This window comes from Bacillus rossius, chromosome 11 (assembly GCF_032445375.1).
Source record: "Bacillus rossius redtenbacheri isolate Brsri chromosome 11, Brsri_v3, whole genome shotgun sequence".
In the NCBI taxonomy this organism is placed as follows: domain Eukaryota; kingdom Metazoa; phylum Arthropoda; class Insecta; order Phasmatodea; family Bacillidae; genus Bacillus; species Bacillus rossius.
Genome location: NC_086338.1, coordinates 54,742,043 through 54,761,597, shown reverse-complemented (window position 1 = coordinate 54,761,597; position 19,555 = coordinate 54,742,043). Strand labels below are relative to the sequence as shown.

At 42.8% G+C, this 19,555-nt stretch overlaps 1 protein-coding gene across 6 annotated transcripts in view; it reads left to right on the top strand.

Annotated features, from left to right (window-relative positions):
- Nucleotides 1-19,555, top strand: part of LOC134537017 (histone deacetylase 4) — a 184,555-nt gene that overhangs the window by 85,317 nt on the left and 79,683 nt on the right. For 5 of the 6 annotated variants that reach the window (XM_063377209.1, XM_063377208.1, XM_063377207.1 and 2 more), the window contains exon 3: nt 17,920-17,979. In XM_063377209.1, the coding sequence (XP_063233279.1) occupies nt 17,920-17,979 (60 nt within the window). The remainder of the gene's footprint in view (nt 1-17,919; nt 17,980-19,555) is intronic. The other variant, XM_063377206.1, reaches the window with a different exon arrangement.

The window sequence follows — 19,555 nt, the reverse complement described above, 5'->3', positions numbered from 1 at the left end:
TGAGCCCCGGTGAAAAATCCGTGACGTGAAAGGGCGAAACAACCACTGAATATTAAAATAAACTATTTTGTCAGTAAAATATTTTTCAGTGACATATATATTTTTTTTTTTATTTCGAGTATTTAATAAAAAAAACCTGTTATTTTGATTTAACAGTTATTTAATTTAAATATGGAGTAAAATCTATCATTTAAAAGTAAAAACGTGATAAAAATAGTTAACTGTGTGGAGTTGTTGTGGTTCAGAGTCCAGCGACAGGGAAGAGTGCGCGGGTAAGTCGCGGACCGCGGTGCGATGTTGAGGAAGGTGGCTGGCAGTTGGTCGACCCCGCCACCGGATCGCCCCGGGCGCCCCGCCCCCTGACGCGGACACGCGCATCCTGTTGGCTCGGGCCGGCGAGGCCTCCCGCGCCGCCGCTTCCCCGAACTGCTGGCCCCGGGGCGGCCAGGTGAGCGGCTTGGCGGCGTGCCCTGCTGCGCAGCCTCCGGCCGCCGTCACTCGCCCCCTGCAGCTGGGAGCCTCGTTCCATCATGTCTGCTTGTCCTACTGCTGCTGGGAGCCTCGTTCCATCTGGTGCAGATGCTAGTACCCAGGTCCATCATGTCTGTTTGTCCTCCTGTTAGGATCCAGGTTACATCTGGTGCAGATGCTAGTACCCAGGTCCATCATGTCTGTTTGTCCTCCTGTTAGGATCCAGGTTACATCTGGTGCAGATGCTAGTACCCAGGTCCATCATGTCTGTTTGTCCTCCTGTTAGGATCCAGGTTACATCTGGTACAGATGCTAGGGTCCAGGTCCATCATGTCTGTTTGTCCTCCTGTTAGGATCCAGGTTACATCTGGTGAAGATGCTAGTACCCAGGTCCATCATGTCTGTTTGTCCTCCTGTTAGGATCCAGGTCCCATCTGGTACAGATGCTAGGGTCCAGGTCCATCATGTCTGTTTGTCCTCCTGTTAGGATCCAGGTTACATCTGGTGAAGATGCTAGTACCCAGGTCCATCATGTCTGTTTGTCCTCCTGTTAGGATCCAGGTTACATCTGGTGCAGATGCTAGTACCCAGGTCCATCATGTCTGTTTGTCCTCCTGTTAGGATCCAGGTTACATCTGGTACAGATGCTAGGGTCCAGGTCCATCATGTCTGTTTGTCCTCCTGTTAGGATCCAGGTTACATCTGGTGAAGATGCTAGTACCCAGGTCCATCATGTCTGTTTGTCCTCCTGTTAGGATCCAGGTTACATCTGGTACAGATGCTAGGGTCCAGGTCCATCATGTCTGTTTGTCCTCCTGTTAGGATCCAGGTTACATCTGGTACAGATGCTAGGGTCCAGGTCCATCATGTCTGTTTGTCCTCCTGTTAGGATCCAGGTTACATCTGGTGAAGATGCTAGTACCCAGGTCCATCATGTCTGTTTGTCCTCCTGTTAGGATCCAGGTTACATCTGGTACAGATGCTAGGGTCCAGGTCCATCATGTCTGTTTGTCCTCCTGTTAGGATCCAGGTTACATCTGGTACAGATGCTAGGGTCCAGGTCCATCATGTCTGTTTGTCCTCCTGTTAGGATCCAGGTTACATCTGGTGAAGATGCTAGTACCCAGGTCCATCATGTCTGTTTGTCCTCCTGTTAGGATCCAGGTTACATCTGGTACAGATGCTAGGGTCCAGGTCCATCATGTCTGTTTGTCCTCCTGTTAGGATCCAGGTTACATCTGGTACAGATGCTAGGGTCCAGGTCCATCATGTCTGTTTGTCCTCCTGTTAGGATCCAGGTTACATCTGGTGCAGATGCTAGTACCCAGGTCCATCATGTCTGTTTGTCCTCCTGTTAGGATCCAGGTTACATCTGGTACAGATGCTAGGGTCCAGGTCCATCATGTCTGTTTGTCCTCCTGTTAGGATCCAGGTTACATCTGGTGAAGATGCTAGTACCCAGGTCCATCATGTCTGTTTGTCCTCCTGTTAGGATCCAGGTTACATCTGGTACAGATGCTAGGGTCCAGGTCCATCATGTCTGTTTGTCCTCCTGTTAGGATCCAGGTTACATCTGGTGCAGATGCTAGTACCCAGGTCCATCATGTCTGTTTGTCCTCCTGTTAGGATCCAGGTTACATCTGGTACAGATGCTAGGGTCCAGGTCCATCATGTCTGTTTGTCCTCCTGTTAGGATCCAGGTTACATCTGGTGAAGATGCTAGTACCCAGGTCCATCATGTCTGTTTGTCCTCCTGTTAGGATCCAGGTCCCATCTGGTACAGATGCTAGGGTCCAGGTCCATCATGTCTGTTTGTCCTCCTGTTAGGATCCAGGTTACATCTGGTGAAGATGCTAGTACCCAGGTCCATCATGTCTGTTTGTCCTCCTGTTAGGATCCAGGTTACATCTGGTGCAGATGCTAGTACCCAGGTCCATCATGTCTGTTTGTCCTCCTGTTAGGATCCAGGTTACATCTGGTACAGATGCTAGGGTCCAGGTCCATCATGTCTGTTTGTCCTCCTGTTAGGATCCAGGTTACATCTGGTGAAGATGCTAGTACCCAGGTCCATCATGTCTGTTTGTCCTCCTGTTAGGATCCAGGTTACATCTGGTACAGATGCTAGGGTCCAGGTCCATCATGTCTGTTTGTCCTCCTGTTAGGATCCAGGTTACATCTGGTACAGATGCTAGGGTCCAGGTCCATCATGTCTGTTTGTCCTCCTGTTAGGATCCAGGTTACATCTGGTGAAGATGCTAGTACCCAGGTCCATCATGTCTGTTTGTCCTCCTGTTAGGATCCAGGTCCCATCTGGTACAGATGCTAGTACCCAGGTCCATCATGTCTGTTTGTCCTCCTGTTAGGATCCAGGTTACATCTGGTGCAGATGCTAGTACCCAGGTCCATCATGTCTGTTTGTCCTCCTGTTAGGATCCAGGTTACATCTGGTACAGATGCTAGGGTCCAGGTCCATCATGTCTGTTTGTCCTCCTGTTAGGATCCAGGTTACATCTGGTGAAGATGCTAGTACCCAGGTCCATCATGTCTGTTTGTCCTCCTGTTAGGATCCAGGTCCCATCTGGTACAGATGCTAGGGTCCAGGTCCATCATGTCTGTTTGTCCTGCCCTTAAGGTCTTACGCCCGCGTGTGTGACCGCACTGCGTGGTATCGTCTGTGTCATGTGGGCCTAGCGGTTGGTGGGCGGGAGGGGAGAAGATGGATGCTCTGTCGTCAGACGGACAGCTCGCGACTGTCGACCCATCACCGTCATGCGTCACATCCGGCGCTGACGAGCGGCCGTTGCTTCACAACGTCGCCTTCGCCTCGCAGCACCGCGTTCCGTTACTCACCGCGTTCCGTGCGATCTGTGCGATCTGTGCTCTTTTCTGTTGGTACTTTTACCTGCTGGTAGTTTTTCTCTGTGGTCCTTTTTCCTTCTGGTAGATTTCTGCTGGAACCTTTCCATGCTGGTACTTTTCCCTGGAGGTGCTCTTTTCTGTTGGTACTTTTACCTTCTGGTAGTTTTCCTCTATGGTACGTTTCCTTTTTGGTTCTTTTCTCTTCTAATACTAGTATTTTTTTCTTTCATGTAATTTTCCCTCCTGGTAGGCTGTGTTCCCGCCGGCACTTGTAATGCCAGTGTGGCCGCGGACAGCCGTGCTTGCTCGGGGCGGAACCACCGGAGTGTTGGCAGCCGTGGGCGCCGCGGTCGGTGACCCTGGTCAGGTCTGTCCGGTCGAAGGGGGCGTGTCCCGCGGGCAGGCCTCTTACCCCTCCTCCCTCCACCCTGCGGTCTGCACGTGTGACCCCGCCGGCTGTCCCGCAACTGGGTCACACACCCTCCTCCCCTCTCATTCCTCCCCCTTACTGTCCCCGTCGGGAAGCCTTCTTTCCACAGACGAGACAGCCAAACAAACTATCGTGCATCTTCGGTTTTTTTTTTGGTTCGTTGTAAATAAATATGGCGGTGTTGATAAAAGGATACTAATGTTAGGTTAGCTACATACTTTAAAACATTGTGGACGGTTGATTTGGTTAGGATAGCTACATTAAGGATACGGGGAAATAGCATGAACTTCGGGGAACTTCGGGTTTTGGTCATCAGACGTTACAAACCAGGCTTGTTTGTTAACAGTTTCAAAACAGCACACACTGCAACTAAATACTTAAGTTTTTCAAAGAGGTCTCTGACTTATTTTTTTCCTTATTTAAATTATATATATATATATATATATATATATTCAATTTCATACTGCTGTTGTAACTACCGCAATATAACAATACGTGCTGTATATTGTTTTTAACTAGTTTTAAATCTATTACGAAAGGTTTTTTTTTTTTGGATTAGGCCCTAATGATTTTTAGAGAACTGCAATAGTTAGTATAAACTAACAATTTTTTTTTTGTTCGCACCTCAAATTTTCCCGCCTGTGGCCCGGGGTCAGTGCGGGCACAGAACAAGGAGGGAAATAAAGTGCAACTCTTACAGTGGAAACTGAAACCATGTTTCACGCGACATGTATCGCTATCTGTTGGGCGGGCCCATAACTACCAGCAAATAAAAAATCGGAATAGAGGTTCTCATACAAAGTTTTTTTTTTTTTTTTTTTTTTTTTAAATGGGGACCCCCTTAGGGGGTCCACCCTGCCAAAAATCATCTCAACTTTATTTGAGACAGCTAGGTACATGATTGGAAACACTGGATGAGTACATTGATTAAATAGAAAAATACAATACAATATAATGTATGTATACACTGGGTGAGGCCCCTCCCGACGACCAGGTCCTAGGGGGGATGATTCATGTGGTGTGATGGTGACGTGTGGATGATGATGTCTCGTTCTCGCTGGTGGTTTGGCTCGGGCTTGCCCTGTCCGGACGGTGCTGGTCTTGTTGGTTCGGCGGGGTGGTCAAGTGGAGTTGCCGTGGTACTGTGGCATAGTTGGTACCGCAGTGCTATCTCGTGGACGAGCTGGTATTTTAGTTAATACGTTTTTTTTGGTTATATTAAGTTATCTCCTTGGCGGCGCAAAACTAATTTAATCTATGCGAAAATACTTAATGCTGTTTTGTAATAAGCCGTCATGTAATAAATAAAGGAGTAGGAGGTGCAAAAACTCATTGTATTACACACCACAAACTTAGTGGCTACCTAAACAGAGTGAATTTTCACTGGTTTGTTTGCCTGATAATAGCTTATACATTACTTCTAATAAATTAATGTAGTTATGTCAGCAATATATTATGAAAACTACTATCTAGCGGACGGGCCCATAACTACTTCAAAAAACTAGGTCTCAGTCTCGGTAATTAGAGTTTCTCCCCCGTGGGACTGGGTTTGGACACGTTCTGGAATACGGTCTGCGAGTTAGGTTAAGGTTGTATCCCAACAAGGCAGTCCTTCCGAACGTCTTGGAATACCGCCCTGATAGTTTTCTGCAAACTGAACAAAATCCAATGCTAAAAACACACTCGTTTTCTGTTGGTTCTGTTAAGAAAACTTTGACCTAATCCAGTATGGTTTTATTTTTTTAGTAGTGGTTTTTAATTTAACTGGAACTCATGCATAAATGATGGGTGTTTTCACTAATTAGTTTTTAAATACTTAGCATTAGTAATCAAACTTCAATTATATTTGAGAATACTAGTTTTTACTAGTGCTTGAAAATTTTTCGTCCATGTATCTACTATACTATTCAAGGCATTACATATACTATTCAAGGCATTACAAGAACAAAACCACTGTATTTTTTGTTTACCCCAGATGTGACTAGATAACACTATTACTAAGTCAAGTTTAAGAAAAAAACTAGGTTAGGTGGCGTTCCCATTGGTTCAAAGAGTACTCATAGCAGCGCCGATAAAAGTCGCCCAATACTATGTCAGTGGAGGTCCGCGTTGTGTTGTGTTTTTATTGTTTTGTATTGTTTTCCTATTTTCATTTGTTTTGTTTCTGTTTATTAATATGTAGTCTGCCAGTTTCGCTTTAAACTGTTCCTATTCTTTTAGCCATGAACCACGGTATTTTTTTTTCTAGTACATTCATTGCAAACAAAGTAACTGGTATTTGAATAATATCACAAATTAAAAATGTTATGCACGTTTTAATATTTGTAATGCATATATTGTATCGTACGGTTGGGTACGACGTAGAAAACCAAAAAAATAATCTGTCTCTTGCATTTGAATCGCCACTCAGCAGGAAATCCCGTATGATAACGTACCAAAAATAGAACTCGGAGTAAACAACTATGGCAGCATCGTGTTTTATTCCAGCGATGACAAATTGAAAAACCCGGAAAATATTGCGTCGTAATTGTCATCACTTCTTGCATCATTCCATAATTGCCATCTTCGTTGGCGTTCGATTTTCCAGTTTTGTCAAAATAATTGAATCTATTCAGTTACACAGGCAGGTATGCAGAGCAGGCATGCTTTATATTAAATTGTGAAATGTGAAGCTGTAGCATTTTAATGTTTAAATCACGAACAAATGGTTTCAATGTAGTGTTGAATGTTGGACATACATAGTGCTGTGTGATACTTGATAACCTCGAACAATGTGGAAATTTCAAATATGTATAACAGGTTTTCCTGCTTCATTCGAAGGAGCGAACAGGTTGCGAACTAAGGGGGAGATATGGAAACAAACAAACAGGGAATTTTTGATTTCAACAGTATTTATCGTGTAGTAGGTATTGCAGATTTGTCTTCGTTTAGGCAGAGCGCGGCTTAACACCCGCAGGAGTCGACTACCGTATACCTTGTCGTTCCGGTCAGCCTGATGAGTTGGGGGGGGGGGGGGGTTTACAGGTCACGGTATCGTCCGCCACGTTTCCCACCTGCGAAAAAATCCTGGTTCTGCCCCGCCGGGGAATCGAACCCAGATCGCCGTGCTGAGAGGCGAGAGTTGTAACCACTTTTTATTTTTTTATTTTATTTTAATGATTGAATAAATGTTCGACTTGCTCGTGAATGTCATCACCAGCCACCCAACCCCCCCCCCCAACCCCTCTTTGTTTACTTATTATTCCTTATAGTGTGATAGTTTCGTTTGACAGTTTTTATTGACTTTGACAAGTTAGTGACAAAATTTTATAACATTTACAAATTTACACCCATGCCTTACCCGGGATACGAACCCAGAACCCCTCGCGCTGTAATCCAGTGTGCACCCGACTACGCCACTCAACCACCCCGTCTCCCACACGGCTCATAATGACAGTTGATGATTTAATCGCAAAAAAAAAATATATATTTCTAATAGTTATATAGTTATGATGTTACTCTTTTCAGTTGTGGAAAGGGGGGGGGGAGTTTCTTTTAGTTTTAAAATATTATTGAGGATTTAGACCCCACCGAAGTATTTTTATCCTCATGCTTTTATCCCTCCTCCCATCCATTATGCCCTTGACACTAGGTTATTGCGGGCGAGAACCACCCGTGTGGGTAGATTGAGGGGGGGGGGGGGCAATACGGCGCGCCGAGTAGCGTGCTCCGTAGCACCTAGTTCCAGGAATGTCGGCTTTATCGACTCGGCGGGCGGCATTCCGCGCCGCCTGCCACCCCTCCCTTCTTTGCCCCCTCCACTCCTTCAGCCTCCCTCCCCTCCTTCACCCTCCCTTCCCCCCGCACCATGCGGGTAGCCAATGAGAGCTTCTCAAGGCCAGCGGGGGATTCCAGGAGGGGCAAGGCAGTTCTAATGGCGCAGGCGAAGCTATGTTCAGTGGGGTAATTGGCCAGACAGTTAGTTGCTCTCCCGCCGTTGCTACATTGCCTTCTTTGTCGGCGCGGCAACCTGTTGCTGGGTCGGGCAACACCGCCGCAGGGGCTGATCTTGTTTGTACACTTACCGTTGTCTTCGTAGATCTGCGGGTACTGAGTTGGTTCACTTTCTTCGGGAATGAATCTATAAGAATCATCTTGTTATACAAGCAGAACCTTAAAAAAAAAACTGGGTAAGACTACTGAATAAACAGCACCTTTATTTATTTCACGCGTGTTTCAATGATTTTTTTTGAATTAATAAAAACATGATTTCATTTTCACACATAAAATGTTTTCGCATACGACATTTATACTATCATTTTTATAGTTATTTCACTTTTATAATCTCTTTAATCGTGAATGTGTTCTTCGCCATTTTAAATTTACGTTGTGACGGAAACGGATGTGATTTCCGTTTTCGCTAGGCACGGTTGTAATTGGCCGAATGCATCCAATATCCAACATATTTCAAAACCCGTCCTACATGAAAAAAAATAAAAATATTTGATGGAAACACAAGAACTCAAGCCATCCAACTTGTCAAACAAACATGGATGTGCTGATGACGTTTTCGGTTACGTCATAACCCAGCAACTTTGACACGACATAAAGGTGTTGGAAGCGAAAATTTGACACTGTTTCAGGGCCTTAATGACCTCGCTTTCGAAGAGACGTTGGACTGAACTATGTATCCACCTTAATTTGGGGAGGGGGGGGATGGGGTGTGGCTGTGTCATGGACACGGCCGTGTGTTGTACGTGAATACGCTTTTTGACGCGTATAGACCGACATTATATATTTTTGATTATTTTTTTTTAATTTTAACAATATATATAGTCACTGTAACTATTTTACACTAATGTTATATATATATATGCAATCGATTTATTTTGACGAGAGCTGACGATTGAAACCGAAACGAACGTCGTAGCTTCTCCGAGTCAAAAGTTATAGTGAATGGAAATCTCGAAGCGCAGCAAAATGATGTCAAAATGGCGGCGCTTCCCCCTCCGCCGCGCGCGATGCGTCACAGTCCTCACTTAGCCTTAACGATTTCTTTGATCCTTTAGCTATCCAGTGGTGTAATTAAATTTTGGATTGTAGATGATATATCTGTAGCTGCAACACCAAACTGTATACCCCGATTTTGTTATCATTCGTTATTTTTTTTTAATTGCCTCCCACTACGGAAGCAATTTTAAAGACGTATTCATGTCAAAAAGAAGAGCTATCCAGCCCCAGGAAGTAACAAATATTTTTAACCACGGATAACGACCGTAAACTTTAGCCGATTCATTTCGCGATAGACTAGATTCCAAGTAGGTACGTTTACCATTTTGCTGCCTCAGTGATTGGGCCACAGTTTATCTTAAATTACTCCGAGGGGGGGGGGGGATAGTGGCATGGCCCTCCCCTGAACCCTGAATACATATATACATATGTAATGTTCTCCTAATTCATTACCATAGTTTCTCCAAACTTACGTTAAGTGTTATTTTACTGCAGTGCTATAGAAGATAACAGGACGATTTTTGAATTACAATTAAAATTAACTAAATATTTAAATGTACTAAAATTGTATTAGAAAATTTAATTTGGATCTCCCCTCACCGTCGTTTTGGATCCGCCCTTGACTCTGAGCCGTTGAAAAACCGAACAAAAGTTAGTAATTAATAGAGACCGGAAAAATTCGCGGGTTCAATGATCTTCAGGATAGACACCAATATCCTCTACACACTCGGGCAAATGCCAACTGTACATTGGCTGCTGACTTGTGAGTCGTCTCGACTGGGTGGCCTGTGATTCGACACTTCTATGAGTGAGGGTCTCTAATTGGCCCTCAGTCCTCCAGATTAACAATTAACCAATGGCAGAAGCCGCACTAAGGTATAATTATTTGAATTTTAGCATAACATGAAATGAACCCACGAATTTTCAGGTCTCCAGTAATGAATGAAAAGTATCTAGAGTACATAAGAGGTATGTGGAGTCCATCCTAGAGGTCATTGAAACACGAATAGTTCCAGTCCCTGACCATGAAAAGTACGTACGCCTTGCGCTGACTGTGAGCTCGAGTAATGCGTGAAGCGACGGCTTTTTATTCTTCTTTTGTGTGAGTGTGTTTTTTTTTTTTTGGCTGAGGGGGCCTGTTGGAAAGGGGAGAAGGGGGGGGGGGGGGATCTCTCGGGTTGTCGACCCTGGTTGCGTGTCTTCACCCCGACCTCGGCTCTCCACGTCAGTCCGTCATTTCCCGGCAGGCCACGCGCCCGAACAATCCCGAACAATCCCGAACAATCCCGAACCTTCGCCCGTGCGAGCCAGGGTGTCCACAGTTAGTACTTTCCTACTAGATCTAGTACTTTTAGTGGTCTAGTACATTTACGCTCAGATCTAGTACTTTTTTTTTCTTTAATATAATAATATTACAGTAACTCCAATATGTTTTATTATTAAGCGAAATTATTTTTAAAAACTACGTATTGTATGTGTGTGGTGTGATATTTAAGTTAGAGCATTGCGATGCCATAATAACTTCCTAAACTATTAAAACCATAAAAAATTATAATTTAGTACTTTTTTTCAGATCTAGTACTTTTTTCTCGCCTAAGTTGGTACGAAATATTTATTCCTCGTGGACACCCTGCGTGCGACTTCGGCGCCGCCTGTGGTCGATGGCAACGCTCCGGTTTAAAATTAACGATTTTCTAAAACAAGTTGACTTTTATGTAGGCGTGTAGTCACTGGAAGGTTGTCTACACGCATATGTATTAAAATGAACTACATAAAACTATTTCTGGTTGTTTTGATGCCAAAGGAGCGTGTGTAGCTTCGCCTGGTAAATTGGCGTTATAACTAGGTTATGTTAGGCCTGACCTAACATACAAGCTTTCCTAAAAAAAAAAAAAAAAAAAAAAAAAAAAAAAAACAGCATCTTAGGACCTTTCGTTGGCGAGCACAAGTCATTATTTCCTAATTTAAAGGTCACGTCCAAACGTGTATTTATTAGTTGCTGTTAAAAAATTTTTCAGTCAACCCCTAGCAAGCAAACATATAGTCACTGGAAATGTTTCATGCACGCAAAGCAAAGCACCGCAATCGCCGAAGACGCACGAACGCGCTGTCGGAAGCGTTCGGGCGTTTCCGGCCAATGAAGCGAATCTTGGTCTCGTTCCCGTGTCCATAGAGTGGATCTGGATATAGAGCGAGCGAGTTTAGGCTGTTGCCTACAGTGCTGAGATGTAAGTCACTGTTTTTCATTGTTTGTGAGGGAAAGGGCCGAATCTTCCCCCCCCCCCCCCCCCCCAGCGGTTAACTGGTGATTTTGAATATCCTGAGAAATCAACGTATAATCCAGGTTTGTGACACTCGTTATATTTATGTTGGGTTCTTACATGCAACCTTTGATGGTGTGATGAAATGATTTTAAAAGTGATTTTAATGTACATAGTGAGATGTATCACCATGGTTATGTTTTCATGGATAAAAAAAGTCCGGATTTATTGCAGCGTGTTCTGATTTTTAAAACCAATATATTTCCAATTTCTAATATTAATCCAATATATCTAATCTAATATTAACCTTACATAAAATTTTGAAGTAACATTACCGAGCACAGTGAATATTACTTTGAACTTATAAAAATAGAGCAGAAATAAAGTTTATATATATATATATATATATATATATATATATATATATATATATATAGGTATATATAATATTCTAAAAGTTCCGTATTATAAAAACTTTTATTTGGACCTACATGTAAAAATGTAAAGGTAAAAACAGACTTTCTCGTCCCCACAAGAAAGATACAATTAGCATTTTTAAAATTAATAAAATCAGTAGTACTTTAAAAAAAATCCTTATATTATCATCTTGTTACAGAATAACATATGCAAGAGAGTTTTAGTGTAAATGTACAAACATAGATATTAACTAATACTTAACCTATTAATGGCGATAAATTTAATTAAAAAAAAAAAAAAACTACATATGAACACGGAAATTTAATGCATAATTCTTTCAAATAATGCCGAACGAGATAATATACGCAAATTGTGTTTTCAACTACATTTATGAACGCGAATCACATGTAGTTTCTTCACCCGCCGCTAGAAATCGCTGCCGGAGCAGCCACGTCGACTATTGAATCATTCGATTTGCAGCCCGAAATTTAAAAGCGATAAAGACCTGATAAAATATCAAACCCCGGCTTTGGACCTAATTTTCCACAAAGGATTTTTTTAATGAAATACCGCCCATTCTTGTTAAAATCCACTAAACCGTAAATACTATAAATTTTCCCTTTTTTCTTTGTGAACTTTGGTTCGCGACATTCGTCACAGATGGCAGCACTGTTGTTACACAATTTCTGTTCCATGCGACTTACGTAGCATTCACGAAATTTGCTTTCACCAAATGCTGTATACCGAGAGCTGAGAAGTAACACATTAAAAAAATGTGGTGTGGCTGTGTCATAGACACGGCTGTGTGTTGTACGTGAATACGTGTACGTAACAGGTAATATTTTGTATACAAAACATAAAATGTGGTATTTTTTATTTTAACAGCATATATATTCACTGTTACTATTTACTCTAATGTTTTATGTATGCTATTGATAGATTTTGACGAGAGATGACGATTGAAACTCAAACGAACGTCGTTGCTTCTCCGAGTCAAAAGTTACACTAAATGGAAATCTCTAAACGCAGCAAAATGACTTCAAAATGGCGGCGCTTCCCCCTACACCGCGCGTGGTGCGTCACAGTCCTCGCTTAGTGTAACGAATTCTTTGATCCTTTAGCCATCCAGTTGTGTGATTAAATTTTTGGATGGAGATGATAAATATGTAGCTGCAACACCAAACTGTATCCCCCGATTTTGTTATTAGTTTTTTTTAATTGCCTCCCGCTACGGAAGCAATTTTAAAGACGTATTCACGTCGAAAGTGAGCATTCCGTGGTCGCGTGCGGCCGGTCAGGGCCCGCCGCGCGCGCTGCCTGGTGGCGTGCGCACGCACTAAGGTCAAGGCCGCGCTCTCCCTCTCCCTCCCCCTCCGACACTGACCCTGCTTCTTCGACCTCCAGTGGTCTCTCACGCCGTGTTGCCTGGTTCGACCTCATGCCGTCGCTCTTATTCGAGGATTCTTCCAGCCTGCCTGGGTGTTCACCACGTCAGCTCTCAAGCACCCTCATGCTTAGTCTCTCTCTCTCTCTCTATCTCTCTCTCTCTCTCTCTATCTCTACACACACACACACACACACACACACAAAATATTACCTAAAAGCGTTAAAAAGAAGTCACGGAAAGTAAGTGTTAGTACGCGGCAAGGGCGTCGCCAGCCGATGACCTAGGGGGGGGGGGGGGGGCAAGTTGTGGGAAAAGTATGTATTTTTTTTTTGCATTTGGCTACATTATTTTATATCTCTAAGGCTCTAGGAGGGGCAACTTACCCCCCCCCCCTACCCCCCCCCCTTGCCACGCGGTCTCTACTTATAAATCATAACATATTTCAGCTGTCTGTAAGTTCGGGGTTGATTAGGGTGAGGGAAAAGGGGGATGTTGTGAGAATGTTAACAGTGTGATTTCTGCGTAACGCATTAGCTAGGCGAGTTTCATTCAATATTTTTTTTTTTGTTGTTGGTTGCCCCCCCCCCCCCCCCCCCCTTTTCTCACCACTCTACGAGAGATCTGGCGCCAGGTGTCAAGTGGCCCCCATTCACCGGTAGCGCGTCGTCGTCGCGTCGGCGCGTGGTTAGCGCGCCCGTGCTAACAGCTGTCCACCTTCCCCGCCAGCTGCCCAGTTGTCCAGTTGCCCAGTTGCCCCAGCTATTGCTTCTCCAATTCGCGAGTTTATCTGTCGCTGTCGTGACCGTCAATTACCACTCTCTTCACCCCGCCCCCAGGGAAACACACACATGCACGTCGCGTCAAGGCTGGCGCGTGACGTCACCTGACCGCACGTATTTACCTGTTCCGTGTGCCGTCATCATCATCATCTTCATCATCATCATCATCATCATCATCATCATCATCATCATCATCATCATCATCATCATCATCCCCTGGACTTCGTCTGGTCGCCGTCACACAGACCTGTGGTAGACCTAGACGGGTCGTTACCACAACGCCGAAATACCATAACACCGAATGTCAAAATTGACCACCAACGCCGACAGCCAGAAAACTGCTGTGTACCACAACGCCGAAATAACAACTGAATGAATTTGTGTGTGTTTCTTAAATGTACCTTAACGCCGAAATACCACAATCAAACCTAACCTTACCTGACCTAACCTAGCGTAATACAACCTAACCTAACTTAAACTAGCTTATCCTAACCTGGTCTAACCTAACCTAGTCTAACCTAACCTTTGCGGCAGTCCTGCAATTACATTTTTCGGCGTTAGTGTATTTCGGCGTTGTGGTAATTCGGCGTTGTGGTAATTCGGCGTTGTGGTGCGTCCCCGACCTAGACGGACTCCTCAGCAGGGGCGTAGCCAGGGGGGGGGGGGTTAGGGGTTCAAACCCCTCCCCCCCTTAGCTCCAAATCATTAATTAATTTCTTATTCATCACTCAAACAAATTTCATATTAAAATTAATAAAAATTTTACCATTACAATATTTAAATTTAATTACCGAAAACTGCTAAAATAGCACTATTTTACACCTTAAAATCCAAATTTTCCCGGGAGAGGACCCCCGGACCCCCGCTGTAATACGGGGGGGGGGGGGGGGGCATGCTTCTTAACACCCCCCATACACAACTCCTGGCTACGCCACTGCTCCTCCGCCATGGGATACACCAGAAATCCATCATCGCACTGGACGCGACCATCTTTCCGTGGTTTCCGAATCCTCGCGGGGGATTCTCCCCCTACGTGCGTCCACGAAAATCGAGCTTTCTAGGGCATTATCTTCGGAATAGTGTTTCATTTGATATAATATTACTTTAGATTTTTGGCACAAGCTTTGTTTTAAAGTTATAAACATTTGTGATGACTCACATAGAGACAATTAGAAAGTTAATAATAATTACCGAAAGGAGAACTTAAACTTACAGGATACTTAATTAATTCTCATGATAAGTATTTTTTTTAATATTTTGATATTCATAACATTTTTTTTAATTTTGATCGCAGACGTTATAACATTCACGTTACATTACTTTTTTTTTAAATTGGTCATTGTTATTTCAGTTTTGCTGAATGTTCGTAGATATCACGACCCAAAATGGCTACGTGCACATTAGTACGACCAACTATCAACAGGTGGTGCTTGCAGTAAAAGTATTCGGATACTATCCATCCACTGGAAATGCGTCCTTTACATTGTGACTACCTTTGCTCATATCATCACTGCCGACTATCACCTATGATTAGATAACGGTATTTCGCGAAATTTTCATGGATCAAGATAATTCTCAAAACAGTGTAGTTTATTTTCACTCTCGTGGTTGGTATTGAAAAAAATTACAGTGCAGATATTTGTTTAAGCGAATAGCGGAGATTCATTAACTCAAATATCGCATTTTCATAGGCGAATTTACCTGCGTTGGCCGGACCTAGTCGATTACGACAGAAGCGTCGCAAACTTCAACACACTATGTTGAAGACCATCAAGCAGTCAAAACATTCTTCGGAACACAATTGTCGCTTTTCAGAGCAAAGTGATCTTAAGTTTAAAAAAAAAATTGTTTATATAAAACCGTTTTATAGTTTTATTCATAGTTTTAGTACGTATTTAATGTTTGCTAACTACAACAACCTTTTTTATTGAAAATTTTCTAGAATCTTATTAATAGGTTTTATTTTTTCCTAAAACGTTTATAGGCACTTGATAACTTTATTCCACTGATTCAACTCTCTCTACTTGTAAACAGTGGAATTTTGTTGTTAATATTACGCTAGTATCTAGCTTTCTCAATAATTCGCTCTCATTAACTGTGGTGTACGTAACAATTGTTGCCAGCCGGATTCGAATTTAATTTTTGTTAACGTACAATCTTATTAAATTAATTTTCTTAAGTTCATCAGTGACTTGACGTGTAGACAACAAAGCCGAGACATCTTTGGCTGATAACAGAGACGCCACACGCTAGTTATTTATCGCTAGTTTATTTTTCTTACTCTTATCAGCTGGTTGTAAACGAAGTGTTCCACGGCACTATCTGCAAGTAATAGTGAATTAAATGGCGTTAAGTGCCGAAAATCCCCGATATCTTACGTGCCTTTTAATGATGGCTTTTATCTCTGCTCTGTTATGAATGTATCAACTTTTTAGTTTTTTTTAAAGGGCCCCGCCTACCTGGACACACATATGATGTGCAGAGTTTTAATTTAAAAAAACAAAACACGCTATTTGAAAATTGCTCGATGTAAGAGTGGGGTATGTTCACGAAAAAAGCGTTCAAGAATACTCCGAGACCGTATAAGTAGTTCTGTTTCCGGACTTAGTTTTTGAACTGTCGCAAGGGAACTTGGGAGTAGAGGATTCATTTAGCAACAAGTCGCCGCCTGAGAATTGGAGTGTTCTATGTCCATTGAAGTCGGAACTGAGATATAAGCATTTGAAAGTTCAAATTACTATGAATAGCATGACATAAGAGCAAAATAATATTGGTCTTAAATTAAGAACAAACATTTTTACGTGCGTAGACGTGTGTGGATATAGTACAAATGAATACTAATATTAATTTCGTGTCCATAGCATAAAAAACCTAAAAAGTGGACATAGAACACTCCAATACTCAGGCGGCGAAGTGAAGACGTCGGAGTGTGTGCAGTTGTCGACGCAGCACCCATGTCACTGACCCGCCACATATAACCACCTCCTTGCAATGCACAGTCTGTCGTCACGTATCGCCCGAGCGTCGAGGTGGGCAAGCCTTCATTTCACAGACGTGAGAGCCACACCCGAAGTTACCCGAAGTTCCCCGAAGTTCATGCTCGCTATTTTTTCCCCCCGTTCTAACTCATTGTATAAACCGGTGTGGCATTAAATTTTGCGGTCGATTAGGATAGGTTAGCTACATTATAAATACTTTAAAACATTGTGGATGGTTGGTTATATTAGGTAAGTATAGCTACATTAAAAAATACTGTAAAATCATTTTATGGTTGCTTAGCAAATAACTTTTTTAATATGTAGCTATCCAGGGCTAGGAAACCGTTTACATGATTTCACAGTGTCTTTAATGTAGCTATCCTAACCAAATCAACCGTCCACAATGTTTTAAAGTATTTATGATGTAGCTAACCTAACCTAATTGACCATTAGTTATCATGAGTTACAATGAACAAAAAAAAACCGAAGATACACGATCGGGCGTCTGTGAAAAGAAGGCTTCCCGTCTAAGTGACAGTAGTTCTAGCGCCGCGGGTGAGGTGGAGTTCACAGTGTGAGGTTAGCGAGCTCCAGGAACGGTTGTGTTCGGGCCGGTGTTAGGCCACGCAGAGGTGATGTTCTGTCGCCAAGAGACCAGCGGGTGTGTGGAGTCCAGCCTGGCATGAGCCGGGGGTCCTGTGTTCGAGTCTCTTGTCTCTATGAGCTCCCAGCGGCCCCACCACGTACAGCCGTCTGGTCGGGGTGAATGTGTGTCGGCGAGGCGGGATGATAAGCGCGACGCTCGCTGGTGCTTCTAGCGCGGTGTCGCCTCTGGACTGGCGCGCAGTCTTCTCCCAGTGCACATGAGCGGTGACCGTAACATTACATGGCCGAGAAATGAAGATAAAAGGTGTAATGCAAGTCCCTTAAGTTCTTCCAAGAATCTGTACCGGTTGTTTTACGCCTAGAAATTACTCTGAAAAACATGCGTTTTATCCATTTTAAACTCTTGTAAAAATACAGTTTAAAAACTTAAATCCGAAATCAAAAGGTACTTTTCGGCCGTCAGCGAATTGTTAAATGCTTTTCGTAAGCAGACCCCCCACTAGTTTTGAAATCCGCGTTGTTTCTCCTGAAGCTCTGCGCACCGCGTGTGTGCCCGGGTGGGAGGGGGGCCTTAATTCCTCCGCCGTGTAGAGTTGTCGCCGCACCACGAGCAGACACGGCCTTGCGCCTAGAGGCGACACCGCGCCGGAAGCGCCGGCGAGCGTCGCTCTTATCGCCCCCGCCTCGCTTGCTCGCTGGAGGGCGTGTTCGTGTGACTGACACTCTGTGCTCTGTGTTCCAGAAGACGTGGGTCCGTACCGCAGCGTGGAGATCTCGCCGTACCCTCACATCTCCCGCAAAGGTGAGTCCCGGCGTGCCAGCCCGCAGACACGACACAGGGAAAAAAACCAATCAGAAGTGTTGTAGTTTTCGAGTTGTTGGCATTTTTTTTTCTCAAAAGTTTCTATACCACACCCTGCACCAAATTATTAGATACTGTATTATCTTTGAAAGATTTGTGCAATGGGAGTTCATGACTTGATTTAAGCTTTTGGACATACGCCATTGCTAAGCACATGTATGACTGTAGAAGAAAACTAAAAAATACCCAAAAGACAAAAACACAAATTAAGCCAAATATTGCTGTTGTCAACAGGATATAAACACCACATAATATTCCATAACAGGAATATGGTCAACAAACAAAGAAAAACAAAGAAAAATGGACTAACAGAACGAAAAAGAAAACCACAAATGATGACAGTACAAAAATATTGAACCCAAAATATTTAGCACAACAGTTGAAACGAGACAAAATCACGACAAAACGAAAAGACGAAACAAACACAATAGTTTTCCAAAACTGATACTGTGACTAAAAATTTGTTTTCTGTGCATTCATAACAGTCCAAAATGAAATATCCTGTACTTAAATTAAAAAAAAAAACCTTTGCACGACCTACGCGGAAACAATTTTTAATCTGATAGCTTTGACTATCAACACTAAAAAAACACTGTACTAAATTAGGTAGTTGACCTATTTTCTTTAATTAGCTATATTTTCAAATAACTTGTGGAGTTCAAAGTAAATTTTTTCCAGTATGACTATTAACTTTCCCCCCCCCCCCCCCCCCCCCACATAACTCTTCCAAATAATGATTTTTTTTCCCTAAAAGTATAGGATATTTAACTTTATTTCGTATTGTTATCAGTAGAAGGATTGTTTATGATTGCATTGCATAATATTTAGTGACAGTATCTAAAACTTTGTTGCAAGGTAGGTATTTAGAACTTTAAAAAAATTCCTAGGTATATCTCGAAAACATCAACATTTTTTTTAATTTCGGTTTTTTTTACAGAACCTTAATATACTGGCCTATAAACTGTTATTGGCTTGAAGTTGCGTTATGGGAATTGCTGTATACTGTGTACTAGTGTTGTCATCATCACTTCCCTAGAACTTTTCTTGGGAATGGCCTTAGTGTTCAAAACCTCTTTAGTTCGTGTAGTGGCATTAGAAGTTTTGTTATTTGTCTTCATAGTCGTCGTGGTTTTGTGGACAAGACACGATAAGACACGGCGTCCTCTGACGAGAGTTATCTGTGCTACTAAAGTAATTACGGGAATGATAATGTCTTATCAGTACAATCGGTAACAGAACGAATTTTTTTCCCCTCGTGTTTTAGAGAATGGAAAATTTCGTGTGTTCAATATTTATCTAACCAATCACACTTTCGACGCTTGTGACGTCAGCGTGACAGAAATAGCGGACGCGACAGATTTCTCGATTGGAAAGGGATTTTTTTTCTCCGTACCGTCGCCGGCGCGATGCTACTGAAATGAGCATCATAATTTGGTTTTAGGATGTTGGTCAAACTTTTGGATTGTAAATAAAATTGTTACTCTTGTATTTTTGAGGGTTTTATTTAATATATTCG